This window comes from Macrobrachium nipponense, chromosome 4 (genome assembly GCF_015104395.2).
Source record: "Macrobrachium nipponense isolate FS-2020 chromosome 4, ASM1510439v2, whole genome shotgun sequence".
Lineage (NCBI taxonomy): Eukaryota > Metazoa > Arthropoda > Malacostraca > Decapoda > Palaemonidae > Macrobrachium > Macrobrachium nipponense.
Genome location: NC_061100.1, coordinates 93,041,500 through 93,066,413, shown reverse-complemented (window position 1 = coordinate 93,066,413; position 24,914 = coordinate 93,041,500). Strand labels below are relative to the sequence as shown.

Sequence of the window (24,914 nt, the reverse complement as noted above, 5' to 3'; positions counted from 1 at the left end):
TACTCATTTATTTGTGTATAAATTGTGTATATTATATGTAATTTAGCTGTGTTTAGGTGTGGTTTCATACCGCTAGAACGGATTAATACATATTATATTATTTTAAATGGGAAAAAATGCTTTGAGACACAACTGTTTTGATATACGACGATGGTAACGGAACAAATTAAATTCGTATGTCAAGGTTCCAGTGTACTGGATAATGTCTCTCTTTGGATACTTTGATTTTACCAAATCTTGAGGGCTACAAGAACAGTTGATTACTATTTACGTATCATATAGACTAATTAAAGTAAATGTATCTTTAAATAGGCTTATTAGTATCAACAAAACATTTACTGGCATGAGTCAGAGGCCGTTTAATGAAACGAACACTTCTCTGTCCTTAACTCGGAGCGTCGGAAGACGCCTCTCTCTCTCTCTCTCTCTCTCTCTCTCTCTCTCTCTCTCTCTCTCTCTCTCTCTCTCTCTCTCTCTCTCTCTGATCAAATTACTGGATAATGTCTCTCTTTGGATACTTGGAATTTGCGTTGTAATCTAACCAAAAACTTCGTTTTGTTATTATTACTGGAAACAAGCAATGATTTTTTCATTATTTGCGCTTTTGGACTGTTATATGTAAACTTTGCGCACCGCAAGCTAGTATGTATTCATTCGCTCGGAAACTAGTTCCGCATATGAGGCGTCACTAAAAAACATAGAAAAATACGACATAAAAAGTGTCAAAAATCATCATAACCTCAAAATTTTTGTTGTAATCTAACCAGAAACTTATTTTTATTAATATACTGTGCTAAACTATAAAGGATTTTTATCATAGTATGCGTTTTTTAAAAGCGTCGTTAACTCGGAGCGTCGGAAGCGTCAGCGTCGTAACCTCGGAACAAGCGTCGTAACCCAGGACGGATTTTTCCATTGAATATTTAAGAAAAAGCGTCGTAACCTCGGAACGTCGTAAGCCGGAACCGTCGTAAACCGGGGACCGCCTGTATTAAGAATAATATTAACGTCAATCAAATGCATCATTGATAATCCAAGTATGGTACTGCTAAACAATGCATCGAGCCCAATAGGTATAGGAGACCAATTGGAGCACGTAAACAAAGCAACATGAGGTAGCGAGCCGAGCATAGTGGCGCGGGAACGGCGCCGCATGGGACGCTGTTCTATAAAAGCCTAAATAATTTGGTTTATCATGCCAAAGGCAGATCCTAAAAAGTGTCAACCATTAATAGCAGTACTTAACTTGGATGCAGCAACAGCTTGACGTTCCATGATGAAAGAAAAATCGGGATATTCCAGAAACACAATCACAAGCAAAGAGAACGCGTGCAACGTGAATCGTGCTATCAAAAGGAATGTGATCCGAGGCGCTAGCCGTAGTGGTAGCGAGTAGTGGGGCTTAAATTGGCTCCTCTGTAGATGAGGGATATTGAAGGAGGAAGAGACTAAATGGCAAGGAACATCTGGTAGTGGTTTCACTCGCTCCAGATACCATACCGACACCTTAAATAAGGTGAGCGAGCCAGACTACTCTGGCATTTCCATATTAACTTTTTTCTCTGGTATTAATAGCAATATTTATACCCTAGAAATGAGTGCTAAGGAATCATTTCACGGAGCGACACAGGCTGAGCCCAGAAAAGTATATATGGAAGCAAAAAGTGAAAGCCAGCAGGAACCCTCAGAAAAGCATGAAGATAAGACATAAACGCAATTAAAAATGAAATAAACATAGAACTTACCTGAATACTTTTCTGATGAATGCAAACATTATTGCCAGTACTACCAGTATGGGTAAGAAATGAGGGAAAACCATACAAACGAAGACCAAAGAACTCATTATCAACCAAATATTCTGGACAAAAGTTTCAAGTGTCATGGGTAACCGGACATCAACTGCAAAAATTAAATTCAAAAATAATTTTATAATAATCTTGAACTGCAAAATGAAAAAGATAAATTGCATATATAAAAAATATAAAACATAATTTCAATATTCTAAATTATTTTAGGATATAGAAATACATATACCTTTTTTATTGAAATCTTTTATTAACATACAGTCGACCCCCACCTGTTTGCGGTTCAGTATTTCGCAGTTTCACCTATCCGCAGATTTTTCTGTGGAACTTATCACTGAATTATTTGCAAAAGATTTGGCAATCTGCACATTTTTTGTCGAGAAATATTCACTAATTACTGTATTTTCATGTTATTTTTGTGCCTAAGCACATTTTTAATAAAAAATTATTTATTAATTTTCAAATATAAACACAGCAAATATTAAACACAGCAAACTATCAAAAAAATGTAATGATTTTTTAATGCATATTTAAAATTAAGGTACTGTATACAGTACGTACTTAACTTCCCAGTGTTTCCCCAATTACTGTACAAAGAAAACAGGACTGCACCAATATTGTAAGATAGAAAATGGATATACTTGAAAAGAGAAGTCACTTGAATATTGTCACACTTAGTTGTAAGCCATAAATTTTTAAGGGTAATGTTTTAAGATGACTTGGAAATGATATTGAAGTGTTTTAATATTAAAATGTTTTAGATGATAGTTTAAGGTATATTCTGTATATGATTATAGTCTAAGGCACACACATTTGGTTTTTGAACTATTAAAATAAGCAGTTATATAAAAGCTTTTAGAAGTGGGGGGGGGACCTTTTTTTTCATTTAAATAGCCGGTTAGTAAAGAATTTTTTAGAGGGGGATGTTAAGCATTCGTGGATTTTAGCTATTCGCAAGTGTTTGTGGTCCCTATTCCCTACAATAACTGGGGGTTGAGTATAAATCTGTTTCTCTACCAAAGTCTTTTCAGTTAACCTTTATAAAATGACCAGGCTCTGACTGAATCATACATATTCTCAAACATGAAAGTGGTCGTTATATAAAGGTAAGAACTGTATTACCCAAGGGACATAAAGTCTATGGTGTTCCAGCTTGGCTCTTGCTTGCTCCATATGCAGAACCTTTAAATACTGAACAAATAATGATTGTTTCATCACAACCTCATTAATCATATAGGACTACTGATTTATTTCTGTGGACCAAAAAATCCTAACCACTCCAACTTGTATTAGCAAGATTGTGAGGTCTTTACTGTGTATTCCCAGTCATGCAAATGATGCCCGCCTCACGATTACATTTTATGAGGCTATTGCAGAGCCTACTTTATTGCTCTCCAAGGAATGCCTTTATCAAGTTCTTTAAGCAGTGCCTTCATATGTCCTTCATCAGTCTATTGTGAATATTTCCAGTTACGCACATACTCATGTAACATGCGATCTCACATATCGTGCGACCCCCAAATTGTCACCCTTTCAAAATTATTTTAGGTATCCCATATATAATGTGAGTTCCTTTATAGAGAGGCCAAGTTATACTCTTAGTATTTGCTATGGAGAAAAGATTGGGAAGGAAATATACTGTTAAATTTAAGCTGCAAGTTGTAGACGAAGCTAAGAAAATAAAGTTCAGGCTGCTAATGACTATAAATTATTGTGCATTGGCAACATGGATGAAACTCCCGTAAACTTCAATTTGCTCGACTATAAATAAAATTGGAGAGAAAAGTACTATAATCAAAACTACTGGGCATAAAAGAAAACACTTTTAAGGTTGTTTTTTTTACACCAATAAAAGATAATTATGTAGAGCTCGTATTATGATGAAATCGTGTGAAAATAGCAAATGGAATCTGTTGATTTTTTTGCACAAAAGGGCATACCCCCAATGCCATCCATTAACAAAAAAACTAAATTTAGTTCACTAGTTATAGCTTGACTTAAAAACACTCCATATAACAAAAAATAACCTTTTCCCATATAAATAGAACACATCTAGAAATTCATTCACACTAACTAGGAGCAAGAAAATCACTCTGAATTAAGTTAAATATGGCAAGATACTCTTACTTCATAATCATCCTCAGCTGATTTCCAAACCAAAACATTGACTGCTATGTTTATATGTATTCTACGATACAAACTGTACTATGAGAATAAGCACAATATTATTGGGTACTACAGTAAAGTACGGTATCTTTTTAAAAGATCTGTAGAAAATATGCATACTCATTATATTTGTATTTTATAATAAGATGCTAATATGTGAATATTACATACATTAATTTCACATCTCGTCTATGATGCGACCCCTTTAAAATTAGCTTCAAAATACACAAGATATGTGAGTATTTACCAGCGGTTCTCAAACTATAGTGAGATTTTTTGTGTGGCGGTCTCTTTACAAGTTTTAGATTGCTTGGCAGACCTTTTTTAAATTAATTACGATAGACGTTCCAAAAATACTGTACGGTTACAAGCCATTTTTATCAAACAATTATATATTCAGAATATGGTAATATTAAGGTGCTGAAAGAAAACTACTTTCTTTGGAAACAGGATTACATATTAAAAAAATGGAATCCTTAAACTACTGAAACAAAAACTTTTTTATTTGACAACCAATTAAGTAATGAGAAAATGCAACTTATAGTATGGAACAAAAACTTTTTCAGCCAAAAAAATATGTAATCAGAAAATGTCAACCTGTGTTCAATGGGATGGGTTCATTTGCTATGCCTGAACTAATTCTTCTAGATTTGGCTTTGTTTTGGCCAGTGCAACTTTCATATCATTTGTTGCCTCTACTCTGTTTCGGAATTTTGTTTTGATGGCAAGTAGTGTGGAAAATGCTGATTCACATGTGGTTGCAAATGGAATCAGCAGTTTTAGAGCCATTTTGCAACACTGGAATAGGATTGTGCCATATCGGTCCAAAAATCACTTCATCACATTTCACAGAAAATATGTTTTGCACCTACATCATTAATCAATTCAATAAATTGTTCTTGTATTGAATAATCCTCTAAAAGCAGCTCATTAATGGAGAGTACAAATGGGTTGTTGATAAACTGTTGCATTTTTTAAAATTTTGTAGGTTAGGAAAATAATGAGAGTTCTTCACTAAGAATGATACATAATGTTTCATTAACTCAATGATATCATCTTCAACATTCTCATTCTCATCAATATATGTATTTAATTGTGGAAATGTGGTAAAATTATTCTTCTTTAGCTTAGAGTTCAAACTTTGTTTTGAAAGTAGTTTTTTTTTTTTATGGCAATGGAGCAGTGATCTAGTTTCCTTGCAGCGACAAATTGATGGAATTCATGGATTCAAATATGTCTACCAAAACTGACAGGCATATAAGAAAATGGAATCAGAGAATTTTGTGTGGATATCTGACTTAGTATCTACCAAAAATTGCTGCATTTCTTCATGTAGTACGAAAACTCTCTTCAATACTTTCCCTTTGGAAAGTCACCCTACGTGTGAATGCAATGTGTCTCAAATTTGGAAACAGTTTCTTTGCATAATGCAGAAAACAAACGAGTTAAGTGCATTTGCTTTAATGAAGATAACTACTTTAATCACTTCACCGAGAACATAGTTTCCACCTCTAATGCTTAGTGGTGAATAGTGCAATATGTAACAATAATAATAATATCTGTGGTTTTTGTTCTTTCTTTCACCATTTTATTCTTTCACAAGAAAACTGGTGAGAGAAACATATTGTGGTGAAGAATAAATCTTTTTTGTATTTCGACTATATTCCACAAGAAAAAGAACATTTAGTAGCATTATATTAAATGCCAAACTGTATGGTAAGAGTAATCCTAATTATAGCCTACGTGTGGGGATCATATAACGATAGGATTTGATGACCCCTTTGTGGTCCCCGAGACACCTTTGAGGTCCACTAGAGGACCACGGACCCCAGTTTGAGAACTGCTGGTATATATACAGTAATCAGTGTTAAATGGTAGGAGAAACAACCCTCTGAGTAGATTTGTAGATTAGACTCTACTTATATATGACAATGCATTACATTTGCTTAATTTTTTAATGCATAGTTGAGAGCCAGCAAATGACATCCTCTTCTATATAGGTTACTTTGACTACTCCTTCCATTTCTGATTCATAGTTATTTCTGCACTTATTAAGTTTTGTAACTGTTATACATAACTAACTGTGTCTGTAGAATTTTGTGATGCATCATTTTGTGGCTCTTGTTATTGTGTAGTTTTTAATGGGTGGTGCTTATGCAATTCATTTGGATATTCATTTTCAAATATTTAGAGGTTACATTTTTCTCCAAACTAATGCCCACATTGCCACTCTCTGTAAGAGTGTGAACTTTGCTTCAGCATGTTTATTTTGTGCTCCATTCTGTGAATTTTAAGCTGTCTGTGAATTTGGGAACTACTCTTTGCACTATCACATGTAATTCTCAGTAACTGTTAAAATAAAGAGTAGACAAAAAATAACGTAATTCACAAAGTCACAGAATTTGTCGAGTACCTAAAAATCAAAGATTAAAGACTGAATAGCCTTAGAGTAAGTCTACCATTTACAACTTGCCCCACTGATGAAACAAGCCCAAACATTTTATCATGAAAACTGACGCCTCTGAGCTATTCTAGGTAAAAGATGAGCAGCTTCTCTAAACTGCCATATTTAACAAAAAGCATAACAAGGAATGCCAATATGTTGTCCTAATATCAGGACTAATTTAAGTGTTAAATTATGTACACTATTTTATAGCAAAGCTGTACTAGTGGAAAAATATGAATACAAAAAAGTAAGCTAGCAAGCTAGCAACATTACATACACATCATTCAGTAGCAATGATGTTTCTGGGAGGGATAACAATCGGCGAGGAAACTCAAGTTTCTCCTGTTTATTGGTTATAGCATAAATAAATCTGACATTTAACACTGAATGGATATATTTTCCCGAAGATGCTTTCTTTCCTAACACATGATTATTTAAAACACAGATCAAAACAACAACAATCATTTTCAATGAAAGATGAAGATGATTCAGAACTTGTACTTACTTTCATCCATATCACGTGAAAATATGTTGATAATTCGACCTATTGGAGTTGTATCAAAGAAACTCATTGGACTGCGGAAAACCTTAACAAAAACTTGGTCGTGCATCCTACTGGAGGCTAGTAATGTAGTCTGAAGAAGAAACAGCAATAATCAACTTCCTTTCCCATTAAAATCTGTACTTCATTAATTACAAAAACAAAAGCACAATTACAAGAATTCTTACAATTTCAATATAAAACATGCTAATGAAGAAATAATATATATATCATCTTTTAAAACCATTGTTGAATAATGACTTGAAACATACTGGAAATAAATGCATTATCAGTAAACTATACAATGTATGTAGAGCAATAACAAATCTTGTATTGTTAATTTATTGTAACATCATAGTGCTAAGCATAAGAACAAAAATGATAAGTTTCAGCAAAAAGTCAAGAAAATATAAGCATACATAATGCTATACATATCGTTAACATATTTCAAAAATCTCAACGTAAACATAAACAATAAAATTTCTATAATTCAATTACCAATTCTTTGGGAACCAAACTTATTCAAAAGATCTTAAACAGTCCCAGTCTGACCTTTCTCCAATTATATGGCAAATATTCTAAAAAAAGTTTTAAATGAAATTCACTGCTTCATTCCATTTAGTTCTGTTCGGTTTCCAAGATGATATCAGCTAGTTCTGGAGCTAGTTTCCAGCATCTGTGACCCTAATACGTTAAACAACTGTAAGGTGTTGTAGTTTCTTGAACTCTATTGACATTGAGTAGATCAATAGTTTGGAATTGACTCTGAGCTTTTATCACTGTATATTGTGGACACTGTTATGTTCATTTGCTTATAAAAGGGATTTTGACGAAGGAAAAATCTATTTCTGGGTGATTGGCTCGTGTCGCCCTATGAAAGGATCCTTAATATCATTCTTTCTAGGTAAAATTAACCTAAAATTACCAGAGAAAAACAAAATTAAGAAATGTCAGTAAAACTGACTCGCTCACTCTTAAAAAGAAGTGTCGGTATGATAATAGGGGCGAGTGTGGAACACTACCACGAGACAATCACCAATTAGAACTTCCAATCAGAATCCCCCCAAGAGAGAGCTGATACCAACGGGCGATGCAGCTGCTACTACTACTACTAGAGGACGCCACGGACAGCAGCGCCCCTAGCGGACATCCTTAATCTAAAAACATCTAAAAACATCTTGTCCTGCAAGGGGGGGAACAAACCATAAAGGGGGGGTTTCATAGGGCGACACGAGCCAATCACCCAGAAATAGATTTTTCCTTCGTCAAAATCCCTTTTCTGGGCTCAGCTCGTGTCGGCCTATGAAAGAGTACCAGAGAAACAGACAAGATGGGAAAAAAAGGGACAATGAAAAACAGTGTAAAATGATGGATATAATATAAGTAAATCAATTACAGCATACAAACTAAGCACTTAAACTAACTTATACTAAACAGTAAAACAATAGAACGTTAGTAATCTTAAAGTACTTAAATGGTAATTACAGTAAATTACAGTGATGCATGTAATATAAACAAAAAGGGATTTACTTAACATATTTACAAAATATACAAACTCATTGTGTCCTACCCTAGCATAAAAATAAGGGTAGGTACACTGAAGTCCATCATTAATACAAGTATGGCAAAACATATGCAAACACATTGTGTCCTACCCTAGCATAAAAATAAGGGTAGGTACACTGTGTCCTACCCTAGCATAAAAATAAGGGTAGGTACACTGAAGTACATTATCAGTACAAGTGTGGATGTCCCTAGCAAAAAATAAGGGACAATCCACTATATGATTCAACGGCTAAGGCTATGATATTCGAGTAGCCTGGCGATAGGGTGAGGCATGTTGGATGATGTAGGTAGAAAGGAGACCTGGATCTATACTACAACTACTATACAGTATCAGGGGAAACAATGTTTCCCGCTGCTACTGCTGAAAACTTTAAAGATTCCAAGGACTTTAAATAATGCCGTTTAAAGACTGTCGGGGATTTCCATCCAGTATACTTTCTAAGATCCTCAAAGTTCATATGTTGAAAATAATTAATTGAGGTGGCTACTCCCCTGATATCATGTGCTTTTGGGAATGACTCAGGGTTGGCTTGTTTAATGAAGTAAAGGATTTGTTGTCTAATACCTTTTACTGACAAAGTACCACCTTTTTCTCTCATGAAGAGAGCACCTGAGGATCTTGAAGAAGTACGAGATAGAAAGGCTCTAAGAGTTGATACTGGGCAGAGAGAAGGATCCTGTGGAAGTGGGATAACCTTCCAAGGAGCCCACCTTGCAAGAGGATCTTCATTTTTGGCTAAAAAGCTACGATCCGGAGCAAGTAGAACTTCTCCTGATGGGAGGAATTCCACATGACCCGCATCCCTGGATAGAGCCGACAGTTCTGAAATTCTAGCTCCTGAGGCTAGGCTTAATAAGAATAATGTCTTCCTCAGGAGCATTATGAATGTACAAGATGAGTTGTCAGTATCTGAAGCTAGTTTGAGGACATCATTTAAGAACCATGAAACTGTAGTAGGCCTCTGAGAAGGTCTAAGTCTAGCACAGGCTTTGGGGATAGATGTGAAATAAGATTCAGTCAGATCTATCTGAAAACCTACTTGAAAGATTTTCTTCAAAGCTGATTTATGAGTGGTAATAGTACTAGCTGCTAAACCTTTTTCAAACAAGGATCTGAAAAAGGATATAGCCAGATTAACTGTCATGGTTGTGGTGTTCGATTCTCTCAAGAAAGATGCTAATTTTTTAACAGCTGAGTCATATTGTCTAATGGTTGACTCTCTCTTATCTGATTCTAGGAAGAGAATATTCTGTGGATCAATATCAGCATCTTTATTAGCCGCAAACTTCATGAAGTCCATAAAGTTAGGGTCTGGAGAATTCCTGAGGAAGCGAACACAGTCCTCATTTGTACTGATTGTGATAGCTTGGGATTGGGGATCCGTTGAGGTCGGAGACCCAATTCCAGAAGAAGAGGATACCAGTTGCTCTTGGGCAGTCCCGTGCAATCAGAGCTACTATCCCTTTGAAAGACCTTAGTTTGCTTAGGACTTTCAAGAGAAGATTCACTGGAGGAAAAACATAAATCCTCCTCCACTGATTCCAGTCCAATGACAGGGCGTCCGTGGCATAAGCCAGAGGGTCCAGGTTGGGGGCCACATAGCAAGGGAGCTTGTGGTTCGCTTGTGAGGCGAAGAGATCCACTTGGAGACCTGGGACTCTCAGGCTTACCCACTGGAATGACCCGTCGTCTAGAGACCACTCTGATTCCAGAGGAACTGACCGGGAACGGGCGTCTGCTATCACATTCCTTACTCCTGCCAGGTGAGTGGCAGACAGATGCCATTTGTGTTTGTTTGCTAATGCAAAAATGGCTATCATGACATGATTCACATGCTTGGATTTGGACCCTCCTCTGTTGATGCAATGAACTACCACTGCACTGTCCAAAACTAGCCTTAGATGAGACTTCTTCGGGGGAAGCAGTCTCTTCAGAGTAAGAAATACTGCCATTGCTTCCAACACGTTTATGTGGAGCTGGCGAAATTGAACTGACCAAGTCCCCTGAACCTGTTTGAATTGAGAGTATCCCCCCCACCCGGACAGGGATGCATCCGTGTGAATGGTTAACACTGGAAGGGGATATTGAAGGGGTACTTTCTTGGCTAAGTTCTTTACTTTTGACCAAGGCCGTAGTTGATTGCGGAGGATCTGTGGAATTACTGACAACTTGTCTCGATATTTGGAGTTTGCTCTTGACCGCCAAATTCGATTTATATCTTTCAGCCTTGCCTTCAGAAGGATATCTGTTACCGAAGCAAACTGAAGGGATCCTAGGATTCTCTCCTGGTTTCTCCTTGACGTTTGTTTGCATTTTAGAAATTGCCTGACAGATTTTGCTATTTCCTTCCGTTTGGCCACTGGAATTGACAGATTGTGGGAAGACAAATCCCATTGGATTCCTAGCCACTGAAAACGAGATTCCGGAGTAAGTCTGGATTTCGTTTTGTTTATCTGGAACCCCAGATGTTCCAGAAATTGAACTACCTTTTTGGTGGCTTTGAGACATTCCTCGACTGTTGGTGCCCAGATCAACCAATCGTCGAGGTATGCTGCTACCATGATTCCCTGAGCCCTCAATTGTTGTACAACCACTTCTGCTATTTTTGTGAATACCCTGGGGGCTACATTCAGACCGAAGGGCATCACTTTGAATGAGAATGTTTGATTTCCTAGCCTGAATCCTAGGAATGGGCGGAAGTGCCTGGCTATAGGGATATGATAGTATGCGTCTGTAAGATCGATGGAGCATGTGACGGCTCCACGCGGAAGTAAGGTCCTTACTTGCGAGAGGGTAAGCATTTTGAACTTGTCGCAACGAATGAAAGAGTTTAGCTTTGACAAGTCTAAGATTACCCTTCTTTTTGTTGAGCCTTTCTTTGGCACGCTGAATAAGCGACCTTGAAATTTTAGATGCTTGACTCTCGCAATAGCTCCTTTCTGAAGGAGTTCTTCCGCGTAATCTGTCAATTCCTCTGACGGTATCTGGTGGAATGATTTGATTGGAGGAGGATCTTTGATCCAACTCCAGCCCAATCCTTTGGACACTATGCTCTGTGCCCAATTGCTGAACCCCCACCTGTGGCGGAAGAGGAACAGCCTCCCTCCTACCTGGGGAGCCTCATTGTTGATGGGCGGGTTGGCCACCACGCCCTCCTCTGAACTGCCTGCTCCTTGTCGCCCTTCCTGCGCCACGCTGACGAAAGTAACCTCTCGCCCTACCTCTCGGCTGTTTGTAGCCTTGAGCCTCATATGAAGGGTTGAAGGCCGGCGAGATAGCGTAGGAGGTGGATGGCTGAGATTGAGGGGGCAACAGGAGGATAGGCTGGTTCTGCTTCGAACTAGCAGGTTGTCCTTGTTGGGTAACTGGGACCGCCTGCACAAATTGCTGCTGTTGCTGGTGTTTCTGATACGGCTGGAACCTCTTACCAGCCTTCTTCGGTTTCTTACCAGCAGTGGGAACGGAATCTTGTTTCCTCTTCGAGGAAATACCCCACCTAGCTCTAAGGCTCTGGTTGAGCCTAGCAGCTTCGTGGTGTACTTCGTTGACAGCGGACTCTGGGAAGAGATCCGCTCCCCACATGCTAGAGGCCAAGAGTCTATTCGGCTCATGCCTAATAGTACATTCTTGTAGAACATGCTTTCGGCAGTTCCTCCTAGCCTGGAAGAAGTCAAAAGCGTCCGTTAGTACCGTCTGGAACTGAGATTTCGCCAAAATCTTGAACAGCGGTTCCGTAGCATAAGAGAGGGCAGCCATTTCCGTAATTATAAGGGAATTGAGGGACCTGCCAAACCTGGTTCGCGCATCAAACTCCGCCTGGATTAGGGAATCCGGCAGTCTTGGTAGCTTCTCGCCGAACTGGTCCATGGCGCAGTCCGGTTTGAGCTTACCCAGCGTGAATGTAGCTGGCAAGTTCTCCCACAATTCTCCGAAAGCTGGGAAGAGCGGAGAAGTAGACTCCGCCTCCCTCAACTGTGGGATGGGCTCATCCTTGAGGACTGCCTGAAGGGACTTCTCCACTAATTTCGTGGCGAACGGAAGAGAAACATCCTCTTCCGTCGCGAAAATAGTGAAGGGACTCTTGTAGGCCTGGAGTTTAGTATTCGTACACTCCCAGTCCTCAAGGCAGTGAACCCATTCCCGCTGAGCATGATCTCTACTGTATAGTACCGACTCTCTAGAGATCTTGTCTTCCCTAGTGAGAGCCGTTACGGTCAGCCTAGCATAACCAATGAAAGGCTGCGTCAGACCTGGAGGGTAAAACTCGAAGTCCTCAATCCTTCGAGTCCCACACTCCGGGATAGAGATCATCCCATCCTTGAAAGGAGCGTAGGCAGCTACTCTCCATGGGTTCTCCATGGAGAAAGCTGGCAGAGATTCGTATGGCGGGAGTTGGAGAATCCCAGTGCTTGGCGCTGGGGAGACTGAAAGAGGAACCTGAGATAGCCCAGCTACTCGGTCCTCATTTTCTCTAACCCTGTTAGAGAGGTCTTGGATTGATTGGCCTGATTGAGACAGAGTGCTCGACAACTGTGCGAACATCTGCTCGAATCTCGTCCCCAGGGCGGAGACTTGCGAGCCAACCAGCTCGCCCACCTGTTGCATCACCACTGCTGAGAAAGCAGAGGGATCAAAGGTGCTAGGCCCTGCTCCTCCTACCGGCGTAGCCGGAGTGGAAGCGGTGGGGGCGGGAGAAGGCACTGGCTCGGCGGGAGCGCGAGCCTTCTCCTTAGAAGCCTTGCTTCTGGAGCTCTTCGAGTGAGAAGAGCTCGGCTTCGCTTTCACCGCATCGGCGTAGGAAGTCGACGACTTCCTAGCCGAAGAAGACGAAGACGACTTCCTCGAAGTTGTCTTGGCCAGAGTCTTCGGTTCTCTCTGTCCCTTCACCTTTGGGGGTACAGAGAGAGCGGGAGAGCGGGTAGGGACCTCAGATCCCACAAAGCCTTGAAATGAAGCACTGGAAGAAGGGACAGGAGAAGATCCAGGACCACCCAAGGAAAGACCTTGGGCGCCCGACACACCTACCTCAACCAACAAATCATCCACCCCTACCGCCATAGGCTCGATGTTAAGGTCCAGGGCAGCGACGTCCGGGACCGACTCCTGGGAGGCTACGACCCCAAAGGATTGCTGGAGGTCTTGCTGGATGGAGGCTATCAGAGGGGCAGCGGACAAGGGGTCAACGTAACCGGTCGACTTGCCCGCCGGGAAGATCTGGACGGCCAGCTTCTTATCCAGAATGTAGGGCTGGCCTTTGGCGGCGTTCTTCCCGAAGCCGCCCACCCACGCTTTCAGGGTGGCGAGGGCGACTTCCCTCACACCAGTAGCCTGAAAGAAAAGCGAGATTAGCTTCCAGTGGCGGAACGGGGTTAACAAGCTTATGACTAAGGGTTGTTAGTAAAATGATAAGGAAGCCTATAACGGACTTACCCCATCTCCCAGCTGACCAACCAGGTCGTAGCAAATGGCGCAGGCTTCTGGGTGCCAGACGATCATCTCATTGTATGACGTGGCACAGGGGGCGTGAGACCTGCACTCATCGTGTCCGCAGGGGTCGTACAACGTCGCGTTGCACGCTGGGACCTGACAGTTGGTAGCCTGTAAGTGGAAAGATACATGAGTACCAGGTAAACACTTACAGTCTAACAGGTGCTCCGCTGGTGCCGGAGCGATAAAGTTAGATTAAACCAGAGCCCCGCCAAAATACGTGTGGTAACTAGGTTGGTTGTGTGCTCTAGGCTATAGCTCCGCTGATGGCGGGGACACAAAAGGAAACCAACCAGGAGTGGTGGTAAATGGAAACCACGACGGAAAATGGCGGGGATGGTAGATAAAAATATCATATTACACAATTCATTGTAAAATTAGGGTATATCCTTAAAATAATAATAATACAAACCTCCCTCCGCCCGTCTACTAGAAGAGTGCGCGGGTAAGAAGCAAGCTCCCTTCCGGTAGCGGGGGAGAGATGTAAGGATATAGTAGGCAAGCAACCGACCACTAGAGGTGCCCGCCCCGCCCGCTAGCGGAGCCAGTAATCTATAACCAAAGGTGCCCCGGCTGCGACGGAAGGCTCCTTTCGTATAGCGAGGGAGGTGGCTGAGCAACTGGGGAGGGGGGGAGGAAGGTCTCGGTGTAACACGGCGGGAGCGAGAGAGGGGGGAGGGATGGCCTACTCCTCCCCGCCTCACCGACTACCCGCACGGAGACCCGGTACCTCATGAGTGGTCGCCCTATACCCCCCCGCTGGGAGGAACCCCTGGTCGCCTCAGAGAAGGAGTGAGAGAAGGCAACTGAGGTTGTCATGACAACCAAGGGGTCCCCCAGCTCCTCCCTATACCAGAAGGGGAGGGCGGGGGTAGGGTAAGGTGCGATGGAACACGTGACCGCAAGTGGCCTAGGCCGCGAGCAACACAACCGTGAGAGGGCCACGTGAACCAGGCTGTACCAATACAAGGAACAAGCACCTAGGCTAGCCTAACACCCTAAATAAAATAAAATTATACATCGAAAAGATGGAAAAGACACTTTTAGTAAAAGAGAAAGAAGCCCAGGAGGAGGCAGACTGTTCCAAGAAACAGAAGCCTACTCGGAGCCAGCGATAGCCGATGAAGAGCAAGAGCCGGGATGCTGGGCCGGAATAATCATAATAATAGCCCTAAATACCAAACTAAGAGAAATGGTAGAAGGGCTGAACTAGCTAAAACTCGATGTAAAAACAATGAACGTAATATAGTAAGCCCATAAGTATAAGAAGTCCCAGTATGGAGGACCGGGAATTCTTACGAGGCAGCATGGCGCCGCCACGAGACAACCGGGGAACCGTATATGACCTATTAAAAGGAAAATACAGGTACCCGGAAGATAAAAATGAGGCAAAATATTACTTATGAGTTACTTAACTTAGCCGTGGCAATAGCAGAGCGTTCCATGGTAATAATAGAGATAAATCCAGAAATAGCACAGCACAAGGGAAAATCGCGTCTTGACGCTAGCGCTAAAAATTAAGGATGTTCGCTAGGGGCGCTGCTGTCCGTGGCGTCCTCTAGTAGTAGTAGTAGCAGCTGCATCGCCCGTTGGTATCAGCTCTCTCTTGGGGGGATTCTGATTGGAAGTTCTAATTGGTGATTGTCTCGTGGTAGTGTTCCACACTCGCCACTATTATCATACCGACACTTCTTTTTAAGAGTGAGCGAGTCAGTTTTACTGACATTTCTTAATTTTGTTTTTCTCTGGTAATTTTAGGTTAATTTTACCTAGAAAGAATGATATTAAGGATCCTTTCATAGGCCGACACGAGCTGAGCCCAGAAAAGGCTTTCAATGGTGGTATGCATACTGGGAGGAAAATAAATTGGCTTTATATATTATTGCCACTCGGCAAGAAAAATTTAAAATTCTGATGCTGGAGGAAGAAGCTCTTTGTATTGATGGTTAAGAAATTTCATTAGGAACCCAACAGAAAGCAAAAGGAAACCTAAGTTAGGGCTAAATGTACATTAAACATGGCCATGAGAAGCCAGTCTTGGCCTTGGTTTTCATGGTGAAACCAAGAGGTTTCTATTCAAAAAGAAGATTAAGGAAATGTGTGTCTTCTCAGAAGGGTGACTGAGAAATTTCTAAGCCTGTTATGTAATCAGACAAACATTAGCAGTAAATTTTTGTTGACATTGCTGACGCTCCCAAACACTGGTTCATACTTAAGCATAACCTGCGTCTGAGCCAGATTTATAGGGGTAATGAGATGGGTTTATTTTATATGGTATCTCTAAAATAATTTAAGCAAGGGTAGAGCAAAATGATACAAAAGGATTCAAGAGGAACAAAGTCATAACTGTTAAGTGTTGCTCAATGCCTTGGGAACTCAACAGTTTACTTTTGGAAAATTTAAGAACATACAGGCAGTGACAAATGTCTATTTGTTGGTTAGGTATGATTCCTGACTGACTACAACAGCTTTATCCTACTGGTTTCACCAGTATTTAGCGCCAACAGTGAAGGCTAGCTAGATTATTCTTCAGGCTATTTTCTCGTTGGACAACTATCTTGTTCATCCTCCTGAGCATGGGCTTGTTATATTTATTAATCAGTGTGACCTGTCAGATCCAATCCAAGGAGCATGGGGTCACTCAGAAATTCAAAACTAGCTATTGTACATGTTTTACACAAATGATACTACATACATGTTACCCTTTCTATGACACACTTACAGCCAGCTACTAACATCCTGGGTAAGCTGACAGAGAAGGATGTTCCAATTTGTTGTATTACAAGGATGAGATAATCACATTGATTGTGACCAACCTTTGGTACTAGAGACAAAGGAGGTCTCTAGTACCAAGAGACAAGTTTGTTAAGAACTTTCATTTTCATAGCTCCAAAGCCATGCAGCACCATATCACACATAGGACCTTCCAAGCAAAGAGAATAGCATCTATTAAACAGGATATTATTCATGGGTACTATAGGAAAGCTACTTGCTTATCTGTCACTCCCTCCCTATCAGTGAGAGCAACCTATGAGCCTTAACCTTCAGGGGCCTGACAGCCTAGGGCTAGTGCTGAATCTCAACTTCAATACAGTTGTTTAATCCAGCCCAAAAGGCTAATTTCAATGACAAAGAGTGAACCTTTCATGCCAATGATCATGAGCTATTCAAAAATTTAGATTCTAAGCCACAGGCTCTAGAAGTAGTTGATTCAGATCCCAATGAGCCTGTAACAGGGCCCTATATGGCTCTGGATAACTGTTTTCTGTAACCTCAATCTCTAAGCTTGTAAATGGCAAAATCAAGGAAAATCAAAAGCTATATATTCTTTCATTTTGGAATATTGCTGGAGGCTGCTGAGCTGTGACAACATAAGTTTAGGTCTCATTTTTTTTTTTTTTTTTATCATTATACTGATGACATAGATGTTACAAGATTAGCATACAGTAACTCATTTATGCTTGACCAGATAATGTTTAGAACAGAGAGTGCAGAGATTGGTCATACAGTACATGCACATGTACAGTACTTGTGATATTATAAGTATTCTTTTCAATGTTTTAAGATGCATGTTTTGGCATTCACTTCAATAACAATACATGTTAGCACCGATGAACACATATACCCAAAAAACTGCCTAATTAACCCTTCAACGCCGAAGGGGTATATTAAAAATCGTCTTCTGTGTGCCTAGTGGGTCTCGGAGTGAGCGAGGAAGCAGAAATTTTTTTTTCAAAAAATCACAGCGCGCTTAGTTCTCAAGATTAAGAGTTAATTTTTGGCTCCTTTTTTTGTCATTGCCTAAAGTTTAGTATGCAACCATCAGAAATGAAAAATATTATCATTATCGTATATAAATAATGCAATATATAATAGCGCAAAAACAAAATTTCATATATAATTGTATTCAAATCGCGCTATGCGAAAAACGGTTAAACTTAAACAGTTAATTTTTTTTCGTTGTAATGTACACTAAATTCCGATCATTTTGGTATATAACACATTGTAAAACGATAAAAGCAACACAGAGAAAATATTATCACAAAATGATGCATGAATTCGTAACACGCGGATGTAAACAAATATTATTTTCAAAATTCACCATAAATCTAAATATTGTCCTAGAGACTTCCAATTTGTTTCAAAATGAAGAAAAATTATTGAATATTACTATACTGTAAGAGTATTAGCTTAAAATAGCAGTTTTTTTACCATATTTGACGAGTTAAAGTCGACCGAATGTCGAATTTTTTTATATATTTCTTTTATATGCAATTATTTTGGAAATTAGAAAAGCTACAACCTTTAAATATTTGTTGTTTTATTCTACATGAAATTGCGCACATTTTCATATATAAAACTCTATGAAATGCCTAATATGAAATGGAGCAAATATTCCGAGAATGGACTGTACGCAATTCGGAGATTAGTGGCGGAGAATCCGCACGCGGAGGGAAGGAAAGTTCACCATAAATCTAAATATTGTGCTAGAGACTTCGAATTTGTTTCAAGATGAACATAAATGACTGAATATTAATAGACTGTAATAGTTTTAGCTTACAATTGCGTTTTTCGACCATTTCGGTAGAGTCAAAGTTGACTGAATGTGGTTTTTTTTCTATTTATCGTGATTTATATGCAAATATTTCGATAATGAGAATAGCTACAACCTTCAATTATTTTTGGTTGTATTCTACATGAAATTGTGCACATTTTCATATATAAAACTTTACGTAACAGCTAATTTAAAATGGTGCAAACATTACCACAATCGCACATATGATTTTTTCGGAAGAGTTACCACGTGGATGTAAGGAAAATTTAATTTTTTTTCATAAATTCACCATAAATCGAAATATTGTGCTAGAGACTTCCAATTTGTTGCAAAATGAAGGTAAATGATTGAATATTACTAGAATATAAGAGTTTTAGCTTACAATTGCGTTTTTCGACCATTTCGGTAGTCAAAGTTGACCAAAGGTTGAAGATTTGTCATTTATCATTTTTTATATGAAAATATTTCAAAACTGATAAAAGCTACAACCATGGGTTGTTTATAGTTGTATTGTGCATGAAATTGCGCACATTTCCATATATAAAACTTTATGTAACGGCTAATTTTAAAATGGTGCAAACATTACCACAATCGCACGTAGGATTTTTTTCGGAAGAGGTACTGCACGGACGTAAGGAAAAAGTTTGTTCATAAATTCACCATAAATCGAAATATTGGGCTAGAGACTTCCAATTTGTTGCAAAATGAAGATAAATGATTGAATATTACTAAAATATAAGAGTTTTAGCTTACAATTGCGTTTTTCGACTATTTCGATAGAGTCAAAGTTGACCGAAGGTTGATATTTTGGCACTTATCGTTATTTAAATGAAAATATCTCAAAACTGATAAAAGCTATAATCATGAGTATTTTTCGTTGTATTCTACATAAAAATGCACACATTTTCATATATAATACTCCATGTAATGGCTAATTTAAAATGGTACAAAAATTATGTCAAAGTGACAAAATAATTTCAGAGATGTGTCACCGATACTTTTTAGTGCGGCAAGAAAGAAATTCGCGCTTGCGCACCTGCATAATGATTGTAAACAAAACAACACCTTGATCCGTGAACTCCCAGCATCCCCCAAGGCGCGTGATTCAAGAGTTTTTGGCTGGTAGGCCTAGCAGTATTTTTCCGTGAATTTTTTAAAAAACTTTTGTATGTCGACATAAAATACGTCCAGTCAGCACCCGAGAGACAAAAAATGTCGACGTAAAATACGTCCACTCGGCATTTAAGGGTTAAGGGATTTTGACAAAGGAAAAATCTATTTCTGGGCAAAGGACCTGTGTCACCCAGTGAAATAGGTTCCTTTAGCACTATTTCTAAGGTAAAATATTGCTATAATACCAGAGAAAAGCTGAATTGGAAATGCCAGATTATTCTGACTCACTCACCTTTATTATAAGGTGTCGGTATGGTTTCTGGGGCGAGTGAAACCACTACCACAGGTCCTTTTCCATTTAGCCTCTTCCTACATCAAAAAACGTCAACTAAAGAGGAGCCGACCTAAGGCTCACTACTCGCTACTGTTACGGCTAGTGCTTCTGACATCATTCCTGCAGATAGCACCCAAGCTTGGCCTAGGAGGGGGGGAGGGGGGGGGGGGGGAGGTAAGGGGGGATTTCACTGGGCGACACAGGTCCTTTGCCCAGAAATAGATTTTTCCTTTGTCAAAATCCCTTTTCTGGGATCAGCCTGTGTCGCTCCGTGAAATAGTACCAGAGAAAACGCCAAGCTTGGGAAGAGGAAGTACATAAATATCTATATAGGGATAATAAAAAACAATTAAGGTTAGTTGCTTATAATCTAAATTAAGTTACAAACAGGTAACATAATGGCAATACAACCTTAAAACTAGACAAATTTCAAGTCATCACAGTAATTATACATTAAGATGAAAGGCATTTATGAAATAATCAATATGTACAATATATTACATCCAAGGATAAGTATAACTGTGACGTAACTGGGCTAAGGCAAGAATACTAATGAGGCCGGTAGGAAGGAGAAGGCAAAAGAGAGACATAAGCTGGACTAGTTACTACTATCTCCAGCAGTATCGGTGGAAACTGTGTTTCCTGCTGCTACTGCTGAAAATTTAAGGGCTTCTAAGGACTTAAGATAATGGCGTTTGAATACTGTCGGAGACTTCCAGCCAGTGTACTTCTTCAGATCATCAAATTTCATATGTTGGAAAAAGTTTATTGAGGTAGCTATAGCTCTAATATCATGTACCTGTGGGAAGGACTGCGGGTTGGCTTGTTTGATAAAATATAAATTTGTTGCCTAATTCCTCTTAGGGAAATAGTGCCACCTTTTTCTCTAATGAACAGAGGGCCAGAAGATATCAGGGTGGTCCTGTCTAAGTATGCTTTCAATGAAGTGACTGGACATAAGGATGGGTCCTGTGGAAGCGGAACAATCTTCCAGGGGGCCCGCCTATCTAATGGATCCTCATTTTTTGCAAGAAATTGGCGATCTGGAGAAAGTAACACTTCTCCTGAAGGGAGAAACTCTATATGACCTGGGTCTCTAGATAAAGCCGACAGTTCAGATATTCTGGCTCCTGAGGCCAAACTTATGAGGAATAGTGTTTTCCTCAGTAGGGATAGATAGTCACACGAGGTACTATTAGTATCCGAGGCTAACTTAAGAACATCATTTAAGAACCATGACACCGACTTGGGCCTCTCAGTAGGTCTGAGTCTGGTGCAAGCTCTGGGGATAGATGTAAAGTATGAATCTGTTAAATCTATCTTGAATCCGAATTGGAAAATCTTTTTAAGAGCCGATTTGGTAGTAGTAATGGTACTAGCTGCTAAACCTTTTTCAAATAATGATCTGAAAAAGGATATTGCAAGATTTGTGGTCATGGTTTGTGCATTAGAGTCCCTCAGGAATGCAGCCAGTTTTTTAACTGCTGAATCATATTGACGCAGGGTTGATTCACGTTTATCAGATTCTACGAACATGATGTTCTGAGGATCGATATCAGCATCTCTCTGTGCTGCAAACTTCATGAAGTCCATAAAGTTAGGGCTTTCTGAATTCCTGAGGAAGTGAACACAGTCCGCGTTTGCACTAGTTGTGATAGTCTGGGGTTGAGAATCCGTTGAGGGCAGAGTCCCAACTCCAGAAGAAGAGGGAACCAATTGCTCTTGGGCCAATTGGGAGCTATCAGAGCGATGTGACCCTTGAATGTCCTGAGCTTGTTCAGAACTTTCAGGAGTCAGGTAAAGATTCACTGGAGGAAAAAGGTAAATCTTCTTCCATTGATTCCAATCTATAGCCAACGCGTCCATGGCATAAGCCAGAGGGTCCAGGTTGGGGGCCACATAACAAGGGAGTTTGTGGTTCGACTCCGTGGCGAAGAGATCCACCTGAAGCCCCGGTACTAGCTGACAGACCCAACTGAATGACTTCTCGTCCAGGGACTATTCGGACTCCAGTGGGACCTAACGTGATAGCGCATCCGCCACCACGTTCCTTACTCCCGCAAGGTGAGTGGCCGATAGGTGCCACTTGTTCTTGTCTGCTAGTGAAAAGATGGCTATCGTGACATTGTTCACGTGGCTTGACTTGGAACCTCCCCTGTTGATGCAGTGTACTACCACTGCACTGTCGAGCACCAGCTTGATATGAGAGTTCTTGGCTGGATGAAGTTTCTTCAGGGTGAGGAACACTGCCATTGCTTCTAGCACATTGAAATGAAGCTGGCGGAATGGAAGGGACCATGTTCCTTGTACTTTTTTGTACTGTGAGTACCCGCCCCAACCTGTTAGTGATGCATCTGTGTGGATCACTAAGGCCGGCGGAGGGAACTGTAGTGGAATTGTCTTTGACAAGTTATTGATTTCCGTCCAGGGACAGAGACACTTCCGTAAGATCGCAGGGATCAGAGCTAGCCTGTCCCGGGATCTTTTGTTCGCTTTCGAACGGCAAACTCGATTTATATCTTTTAGTTTGGCTTTCAACAGGACGTCCGTCACTAAAGCGAATTGGAGAGAACCTAAGATCCTTTCTTGGTTTCTCCGGGACGTCTGTTTGCACTTGAGAAATTGTCTGGTTGCCTTGGCTATTTCTCTCCTTTTCAACGGCGGGATTGATAAGAGTATGCGAATCCAAATCCCATTGAATTCCCAGCCACTGGAAACAAGACGCCGGGATTAGCCGGGACTTTGTCCTGTTTATCTGGAATCCTAGGTATTCCAGAAAGCGGATGACCATGGTGGTTGCTTTGCAGCAAGCTTCGATGCTTGTGGCCCACACGAGCCAATCGTCCAGATAGGCTACTACCATGATTCCCTGAGATCTTAGCTCCTGGACTACTGTTTCCGCCAACTTTGTAAATATCCTGGGGGCTATGTTGAGCCCGAATGGCATTACTTTGAAGGAGTAGGCTTGGTTCCCTAATTTGAAGCTTAGGAACGGGCGGAAGTGTCTTACTATCAGAACATGATAGTAGGCATCTGTAAGATCTATAGAGGTGGTGACGGCCCCACAGGGAAGTAAGGGCCGCACCTGCGAAATGGTCAGCATCCTGAACTTGTCGCAATTAATGAATAAGTTTAGATGGGACAAGCCTAAGATTATTCTTCGTTTGTCTGAGTCTTTCTTTGGCACGCTGAAAAAGCGACCTTGAAATTTTAAATGTCTGACTCTTCCCTACTCCTTTTTGAAGGAGATCGTGGGAATACTCTTATCAATTCCGCTGTTGGTTCCTGATAGAAGGTGTTGGGTAGGGGTGGACCTTGGATCCAACTCCAGCCGAGACCTTTGGACACAATACTTTGGGCCCAATTGCTGAACCTCCAATGTTGACGAAAGAGGTACAGCCTCCCTCCTACCTGGAGGTTCTCATTGGGTTGCTGAGGGGCGACCTCCTCGCCCCCCAGCGTGAACCTCTGCCCTTGCTGGCAGCCCTTCCGCTGCCTCGCTGATGAAAGGCGCCTCTAGCTCTGCTACCCCTGCCGAACCTATTGAAAGCCTGAAACGCTTGGCTTTCAAACGTCGGGTTGAAGGCCGGGGAGACAGCAAAAGAAGTTGAAGCCTGCGGCTGTTGTGGCTGTGTCAACAGCACGAACTGCTGTTGCGGTTGGGTCTTAGAGGTTGATGGTTGGGAAACCGGAACTGCCTGGACCAAAGTTTGTTGTTGTTGAGGAGCCTGGAAGGGCTGGAACTTCCTAGGCTTCTTCTTGGCTTTGGGATTCGATGAGGAAGACTCCGGTTTCCTTTTGGAGACCAATCCCCACTGAACTCTTAGACTTTGGTTGAATCTAGCAGCCTCATGTTGTACCTCGTTCACTGCTGAGACTGGAAAGAGGTCCGGTCCCCATATTGAAGAGGCCAGGAGTTTGTTGGGCTCATGCCGGATTGTGAATTCTGCTAGTACATGCTTCCTGCAATTCCTCCTAGCCACAACAAAATCGTATAAGTCACATTGCATTATTGACAATAGTGCCTTAGCTATGATCTTGAACAACGGCTCCTGTGCATAGATAAGAGCCGCTGCTTCTGTCATGACTAGTGCGTTGAGGGATTTCGCAAGTTGGGTTCTAGCATCGAATTCTGTCTGGATGAGCCCATCAGACAGCCTGGGTAATCTCTCACTAAACAGAGAGATGGCACAGTCAGGTTTTAGCTTCCCAACCGAGAAGGTGGCTGGGAGGTCTACCCAAAGGTCATCTGTTCCGGGGAGTAGGAGAGAGGTCGGTTCCGTCTCCCGGAGCTGTGGCATAGGCTCATCTCTCATTGCTGCTTGCAGAGTGAGTTCTGCCACTTTAGATGTGAACGGGATAGGAGTCTCCTCGTCCACAGTGAAGATTGTGAAGGGACTTCGGAAAGCCGTAACCTTAGTGTTGACACACTGCCATTCCTCTAGGTTACGGATCCAAGCTTGTTGTGCTTGGTCCCGACAGAGGATAACCGTCTCTTTTGGGACCTTATCCTCTCTTATCAAGGCAGATTTCGTGAGGCGGACATAGCCTATGAAAGGGGCTTGCAACCCTGGCGGGTGCAACTCGAAGTCCTCCATCCTTCGAGTCCCGCAGCCCTCAATCGTAAGCATTCCGTTCACGAAAGGTGCATATGAAGCCACTCTCCATGGATTACTTGGGTGGAAGGGAGGGAGAGTGGAGGAGTCCGGCATTAGCGAGCCTTGGGCTGCTTGACCGGCTTGCTGAAGCCCTGACGCTGCACCTTGCTGGAGACCTGCAACTATGTTCTCCTGTGTGACCAGCCTCTCTGAGATGGCTTGGATGGACTGTCCCGAAGCATCTAGAGAGGTAGATATGTGGGCAAGTATCTCCTGAAACTTGGTGTTTACCAAGTTTCCGA

At 41.1% G+C, this 24,914-nt stretch overlaps 1 protein-coding gene across 10 annotated transcripts in view; it reads right to left on the bottom strand.

Annotated features, from left to right (window-relative positions):
• Positions 1-24,914, bottom strand: part of LOC135211019 (ATP-binding cassette sub-family C member 5-like) — an 818,851-nt gene that overhangs the window by 191,459 nt on the left and 602,478 nt on the right. For all 10 annotated transcript variants that reach the window (XM_064244042.1, XM_064244046.1, XM_064244047.1 and 7 more), the window contains 2 exons: positions 6,923-7,052; positions 1,746-1,899 (listed from right to left, as the gene is read on the bottom strand). In XM_064244042.1, coding sequence (XP_064100112.1) covers positions 1,746-1,899; positions 6,923-7,052 — 284 coding nt within the window. The remainder of the gene's footprint in view (positions 1-1,745; positions 1,900-6,922; positions 7,053-24,914) is intronic.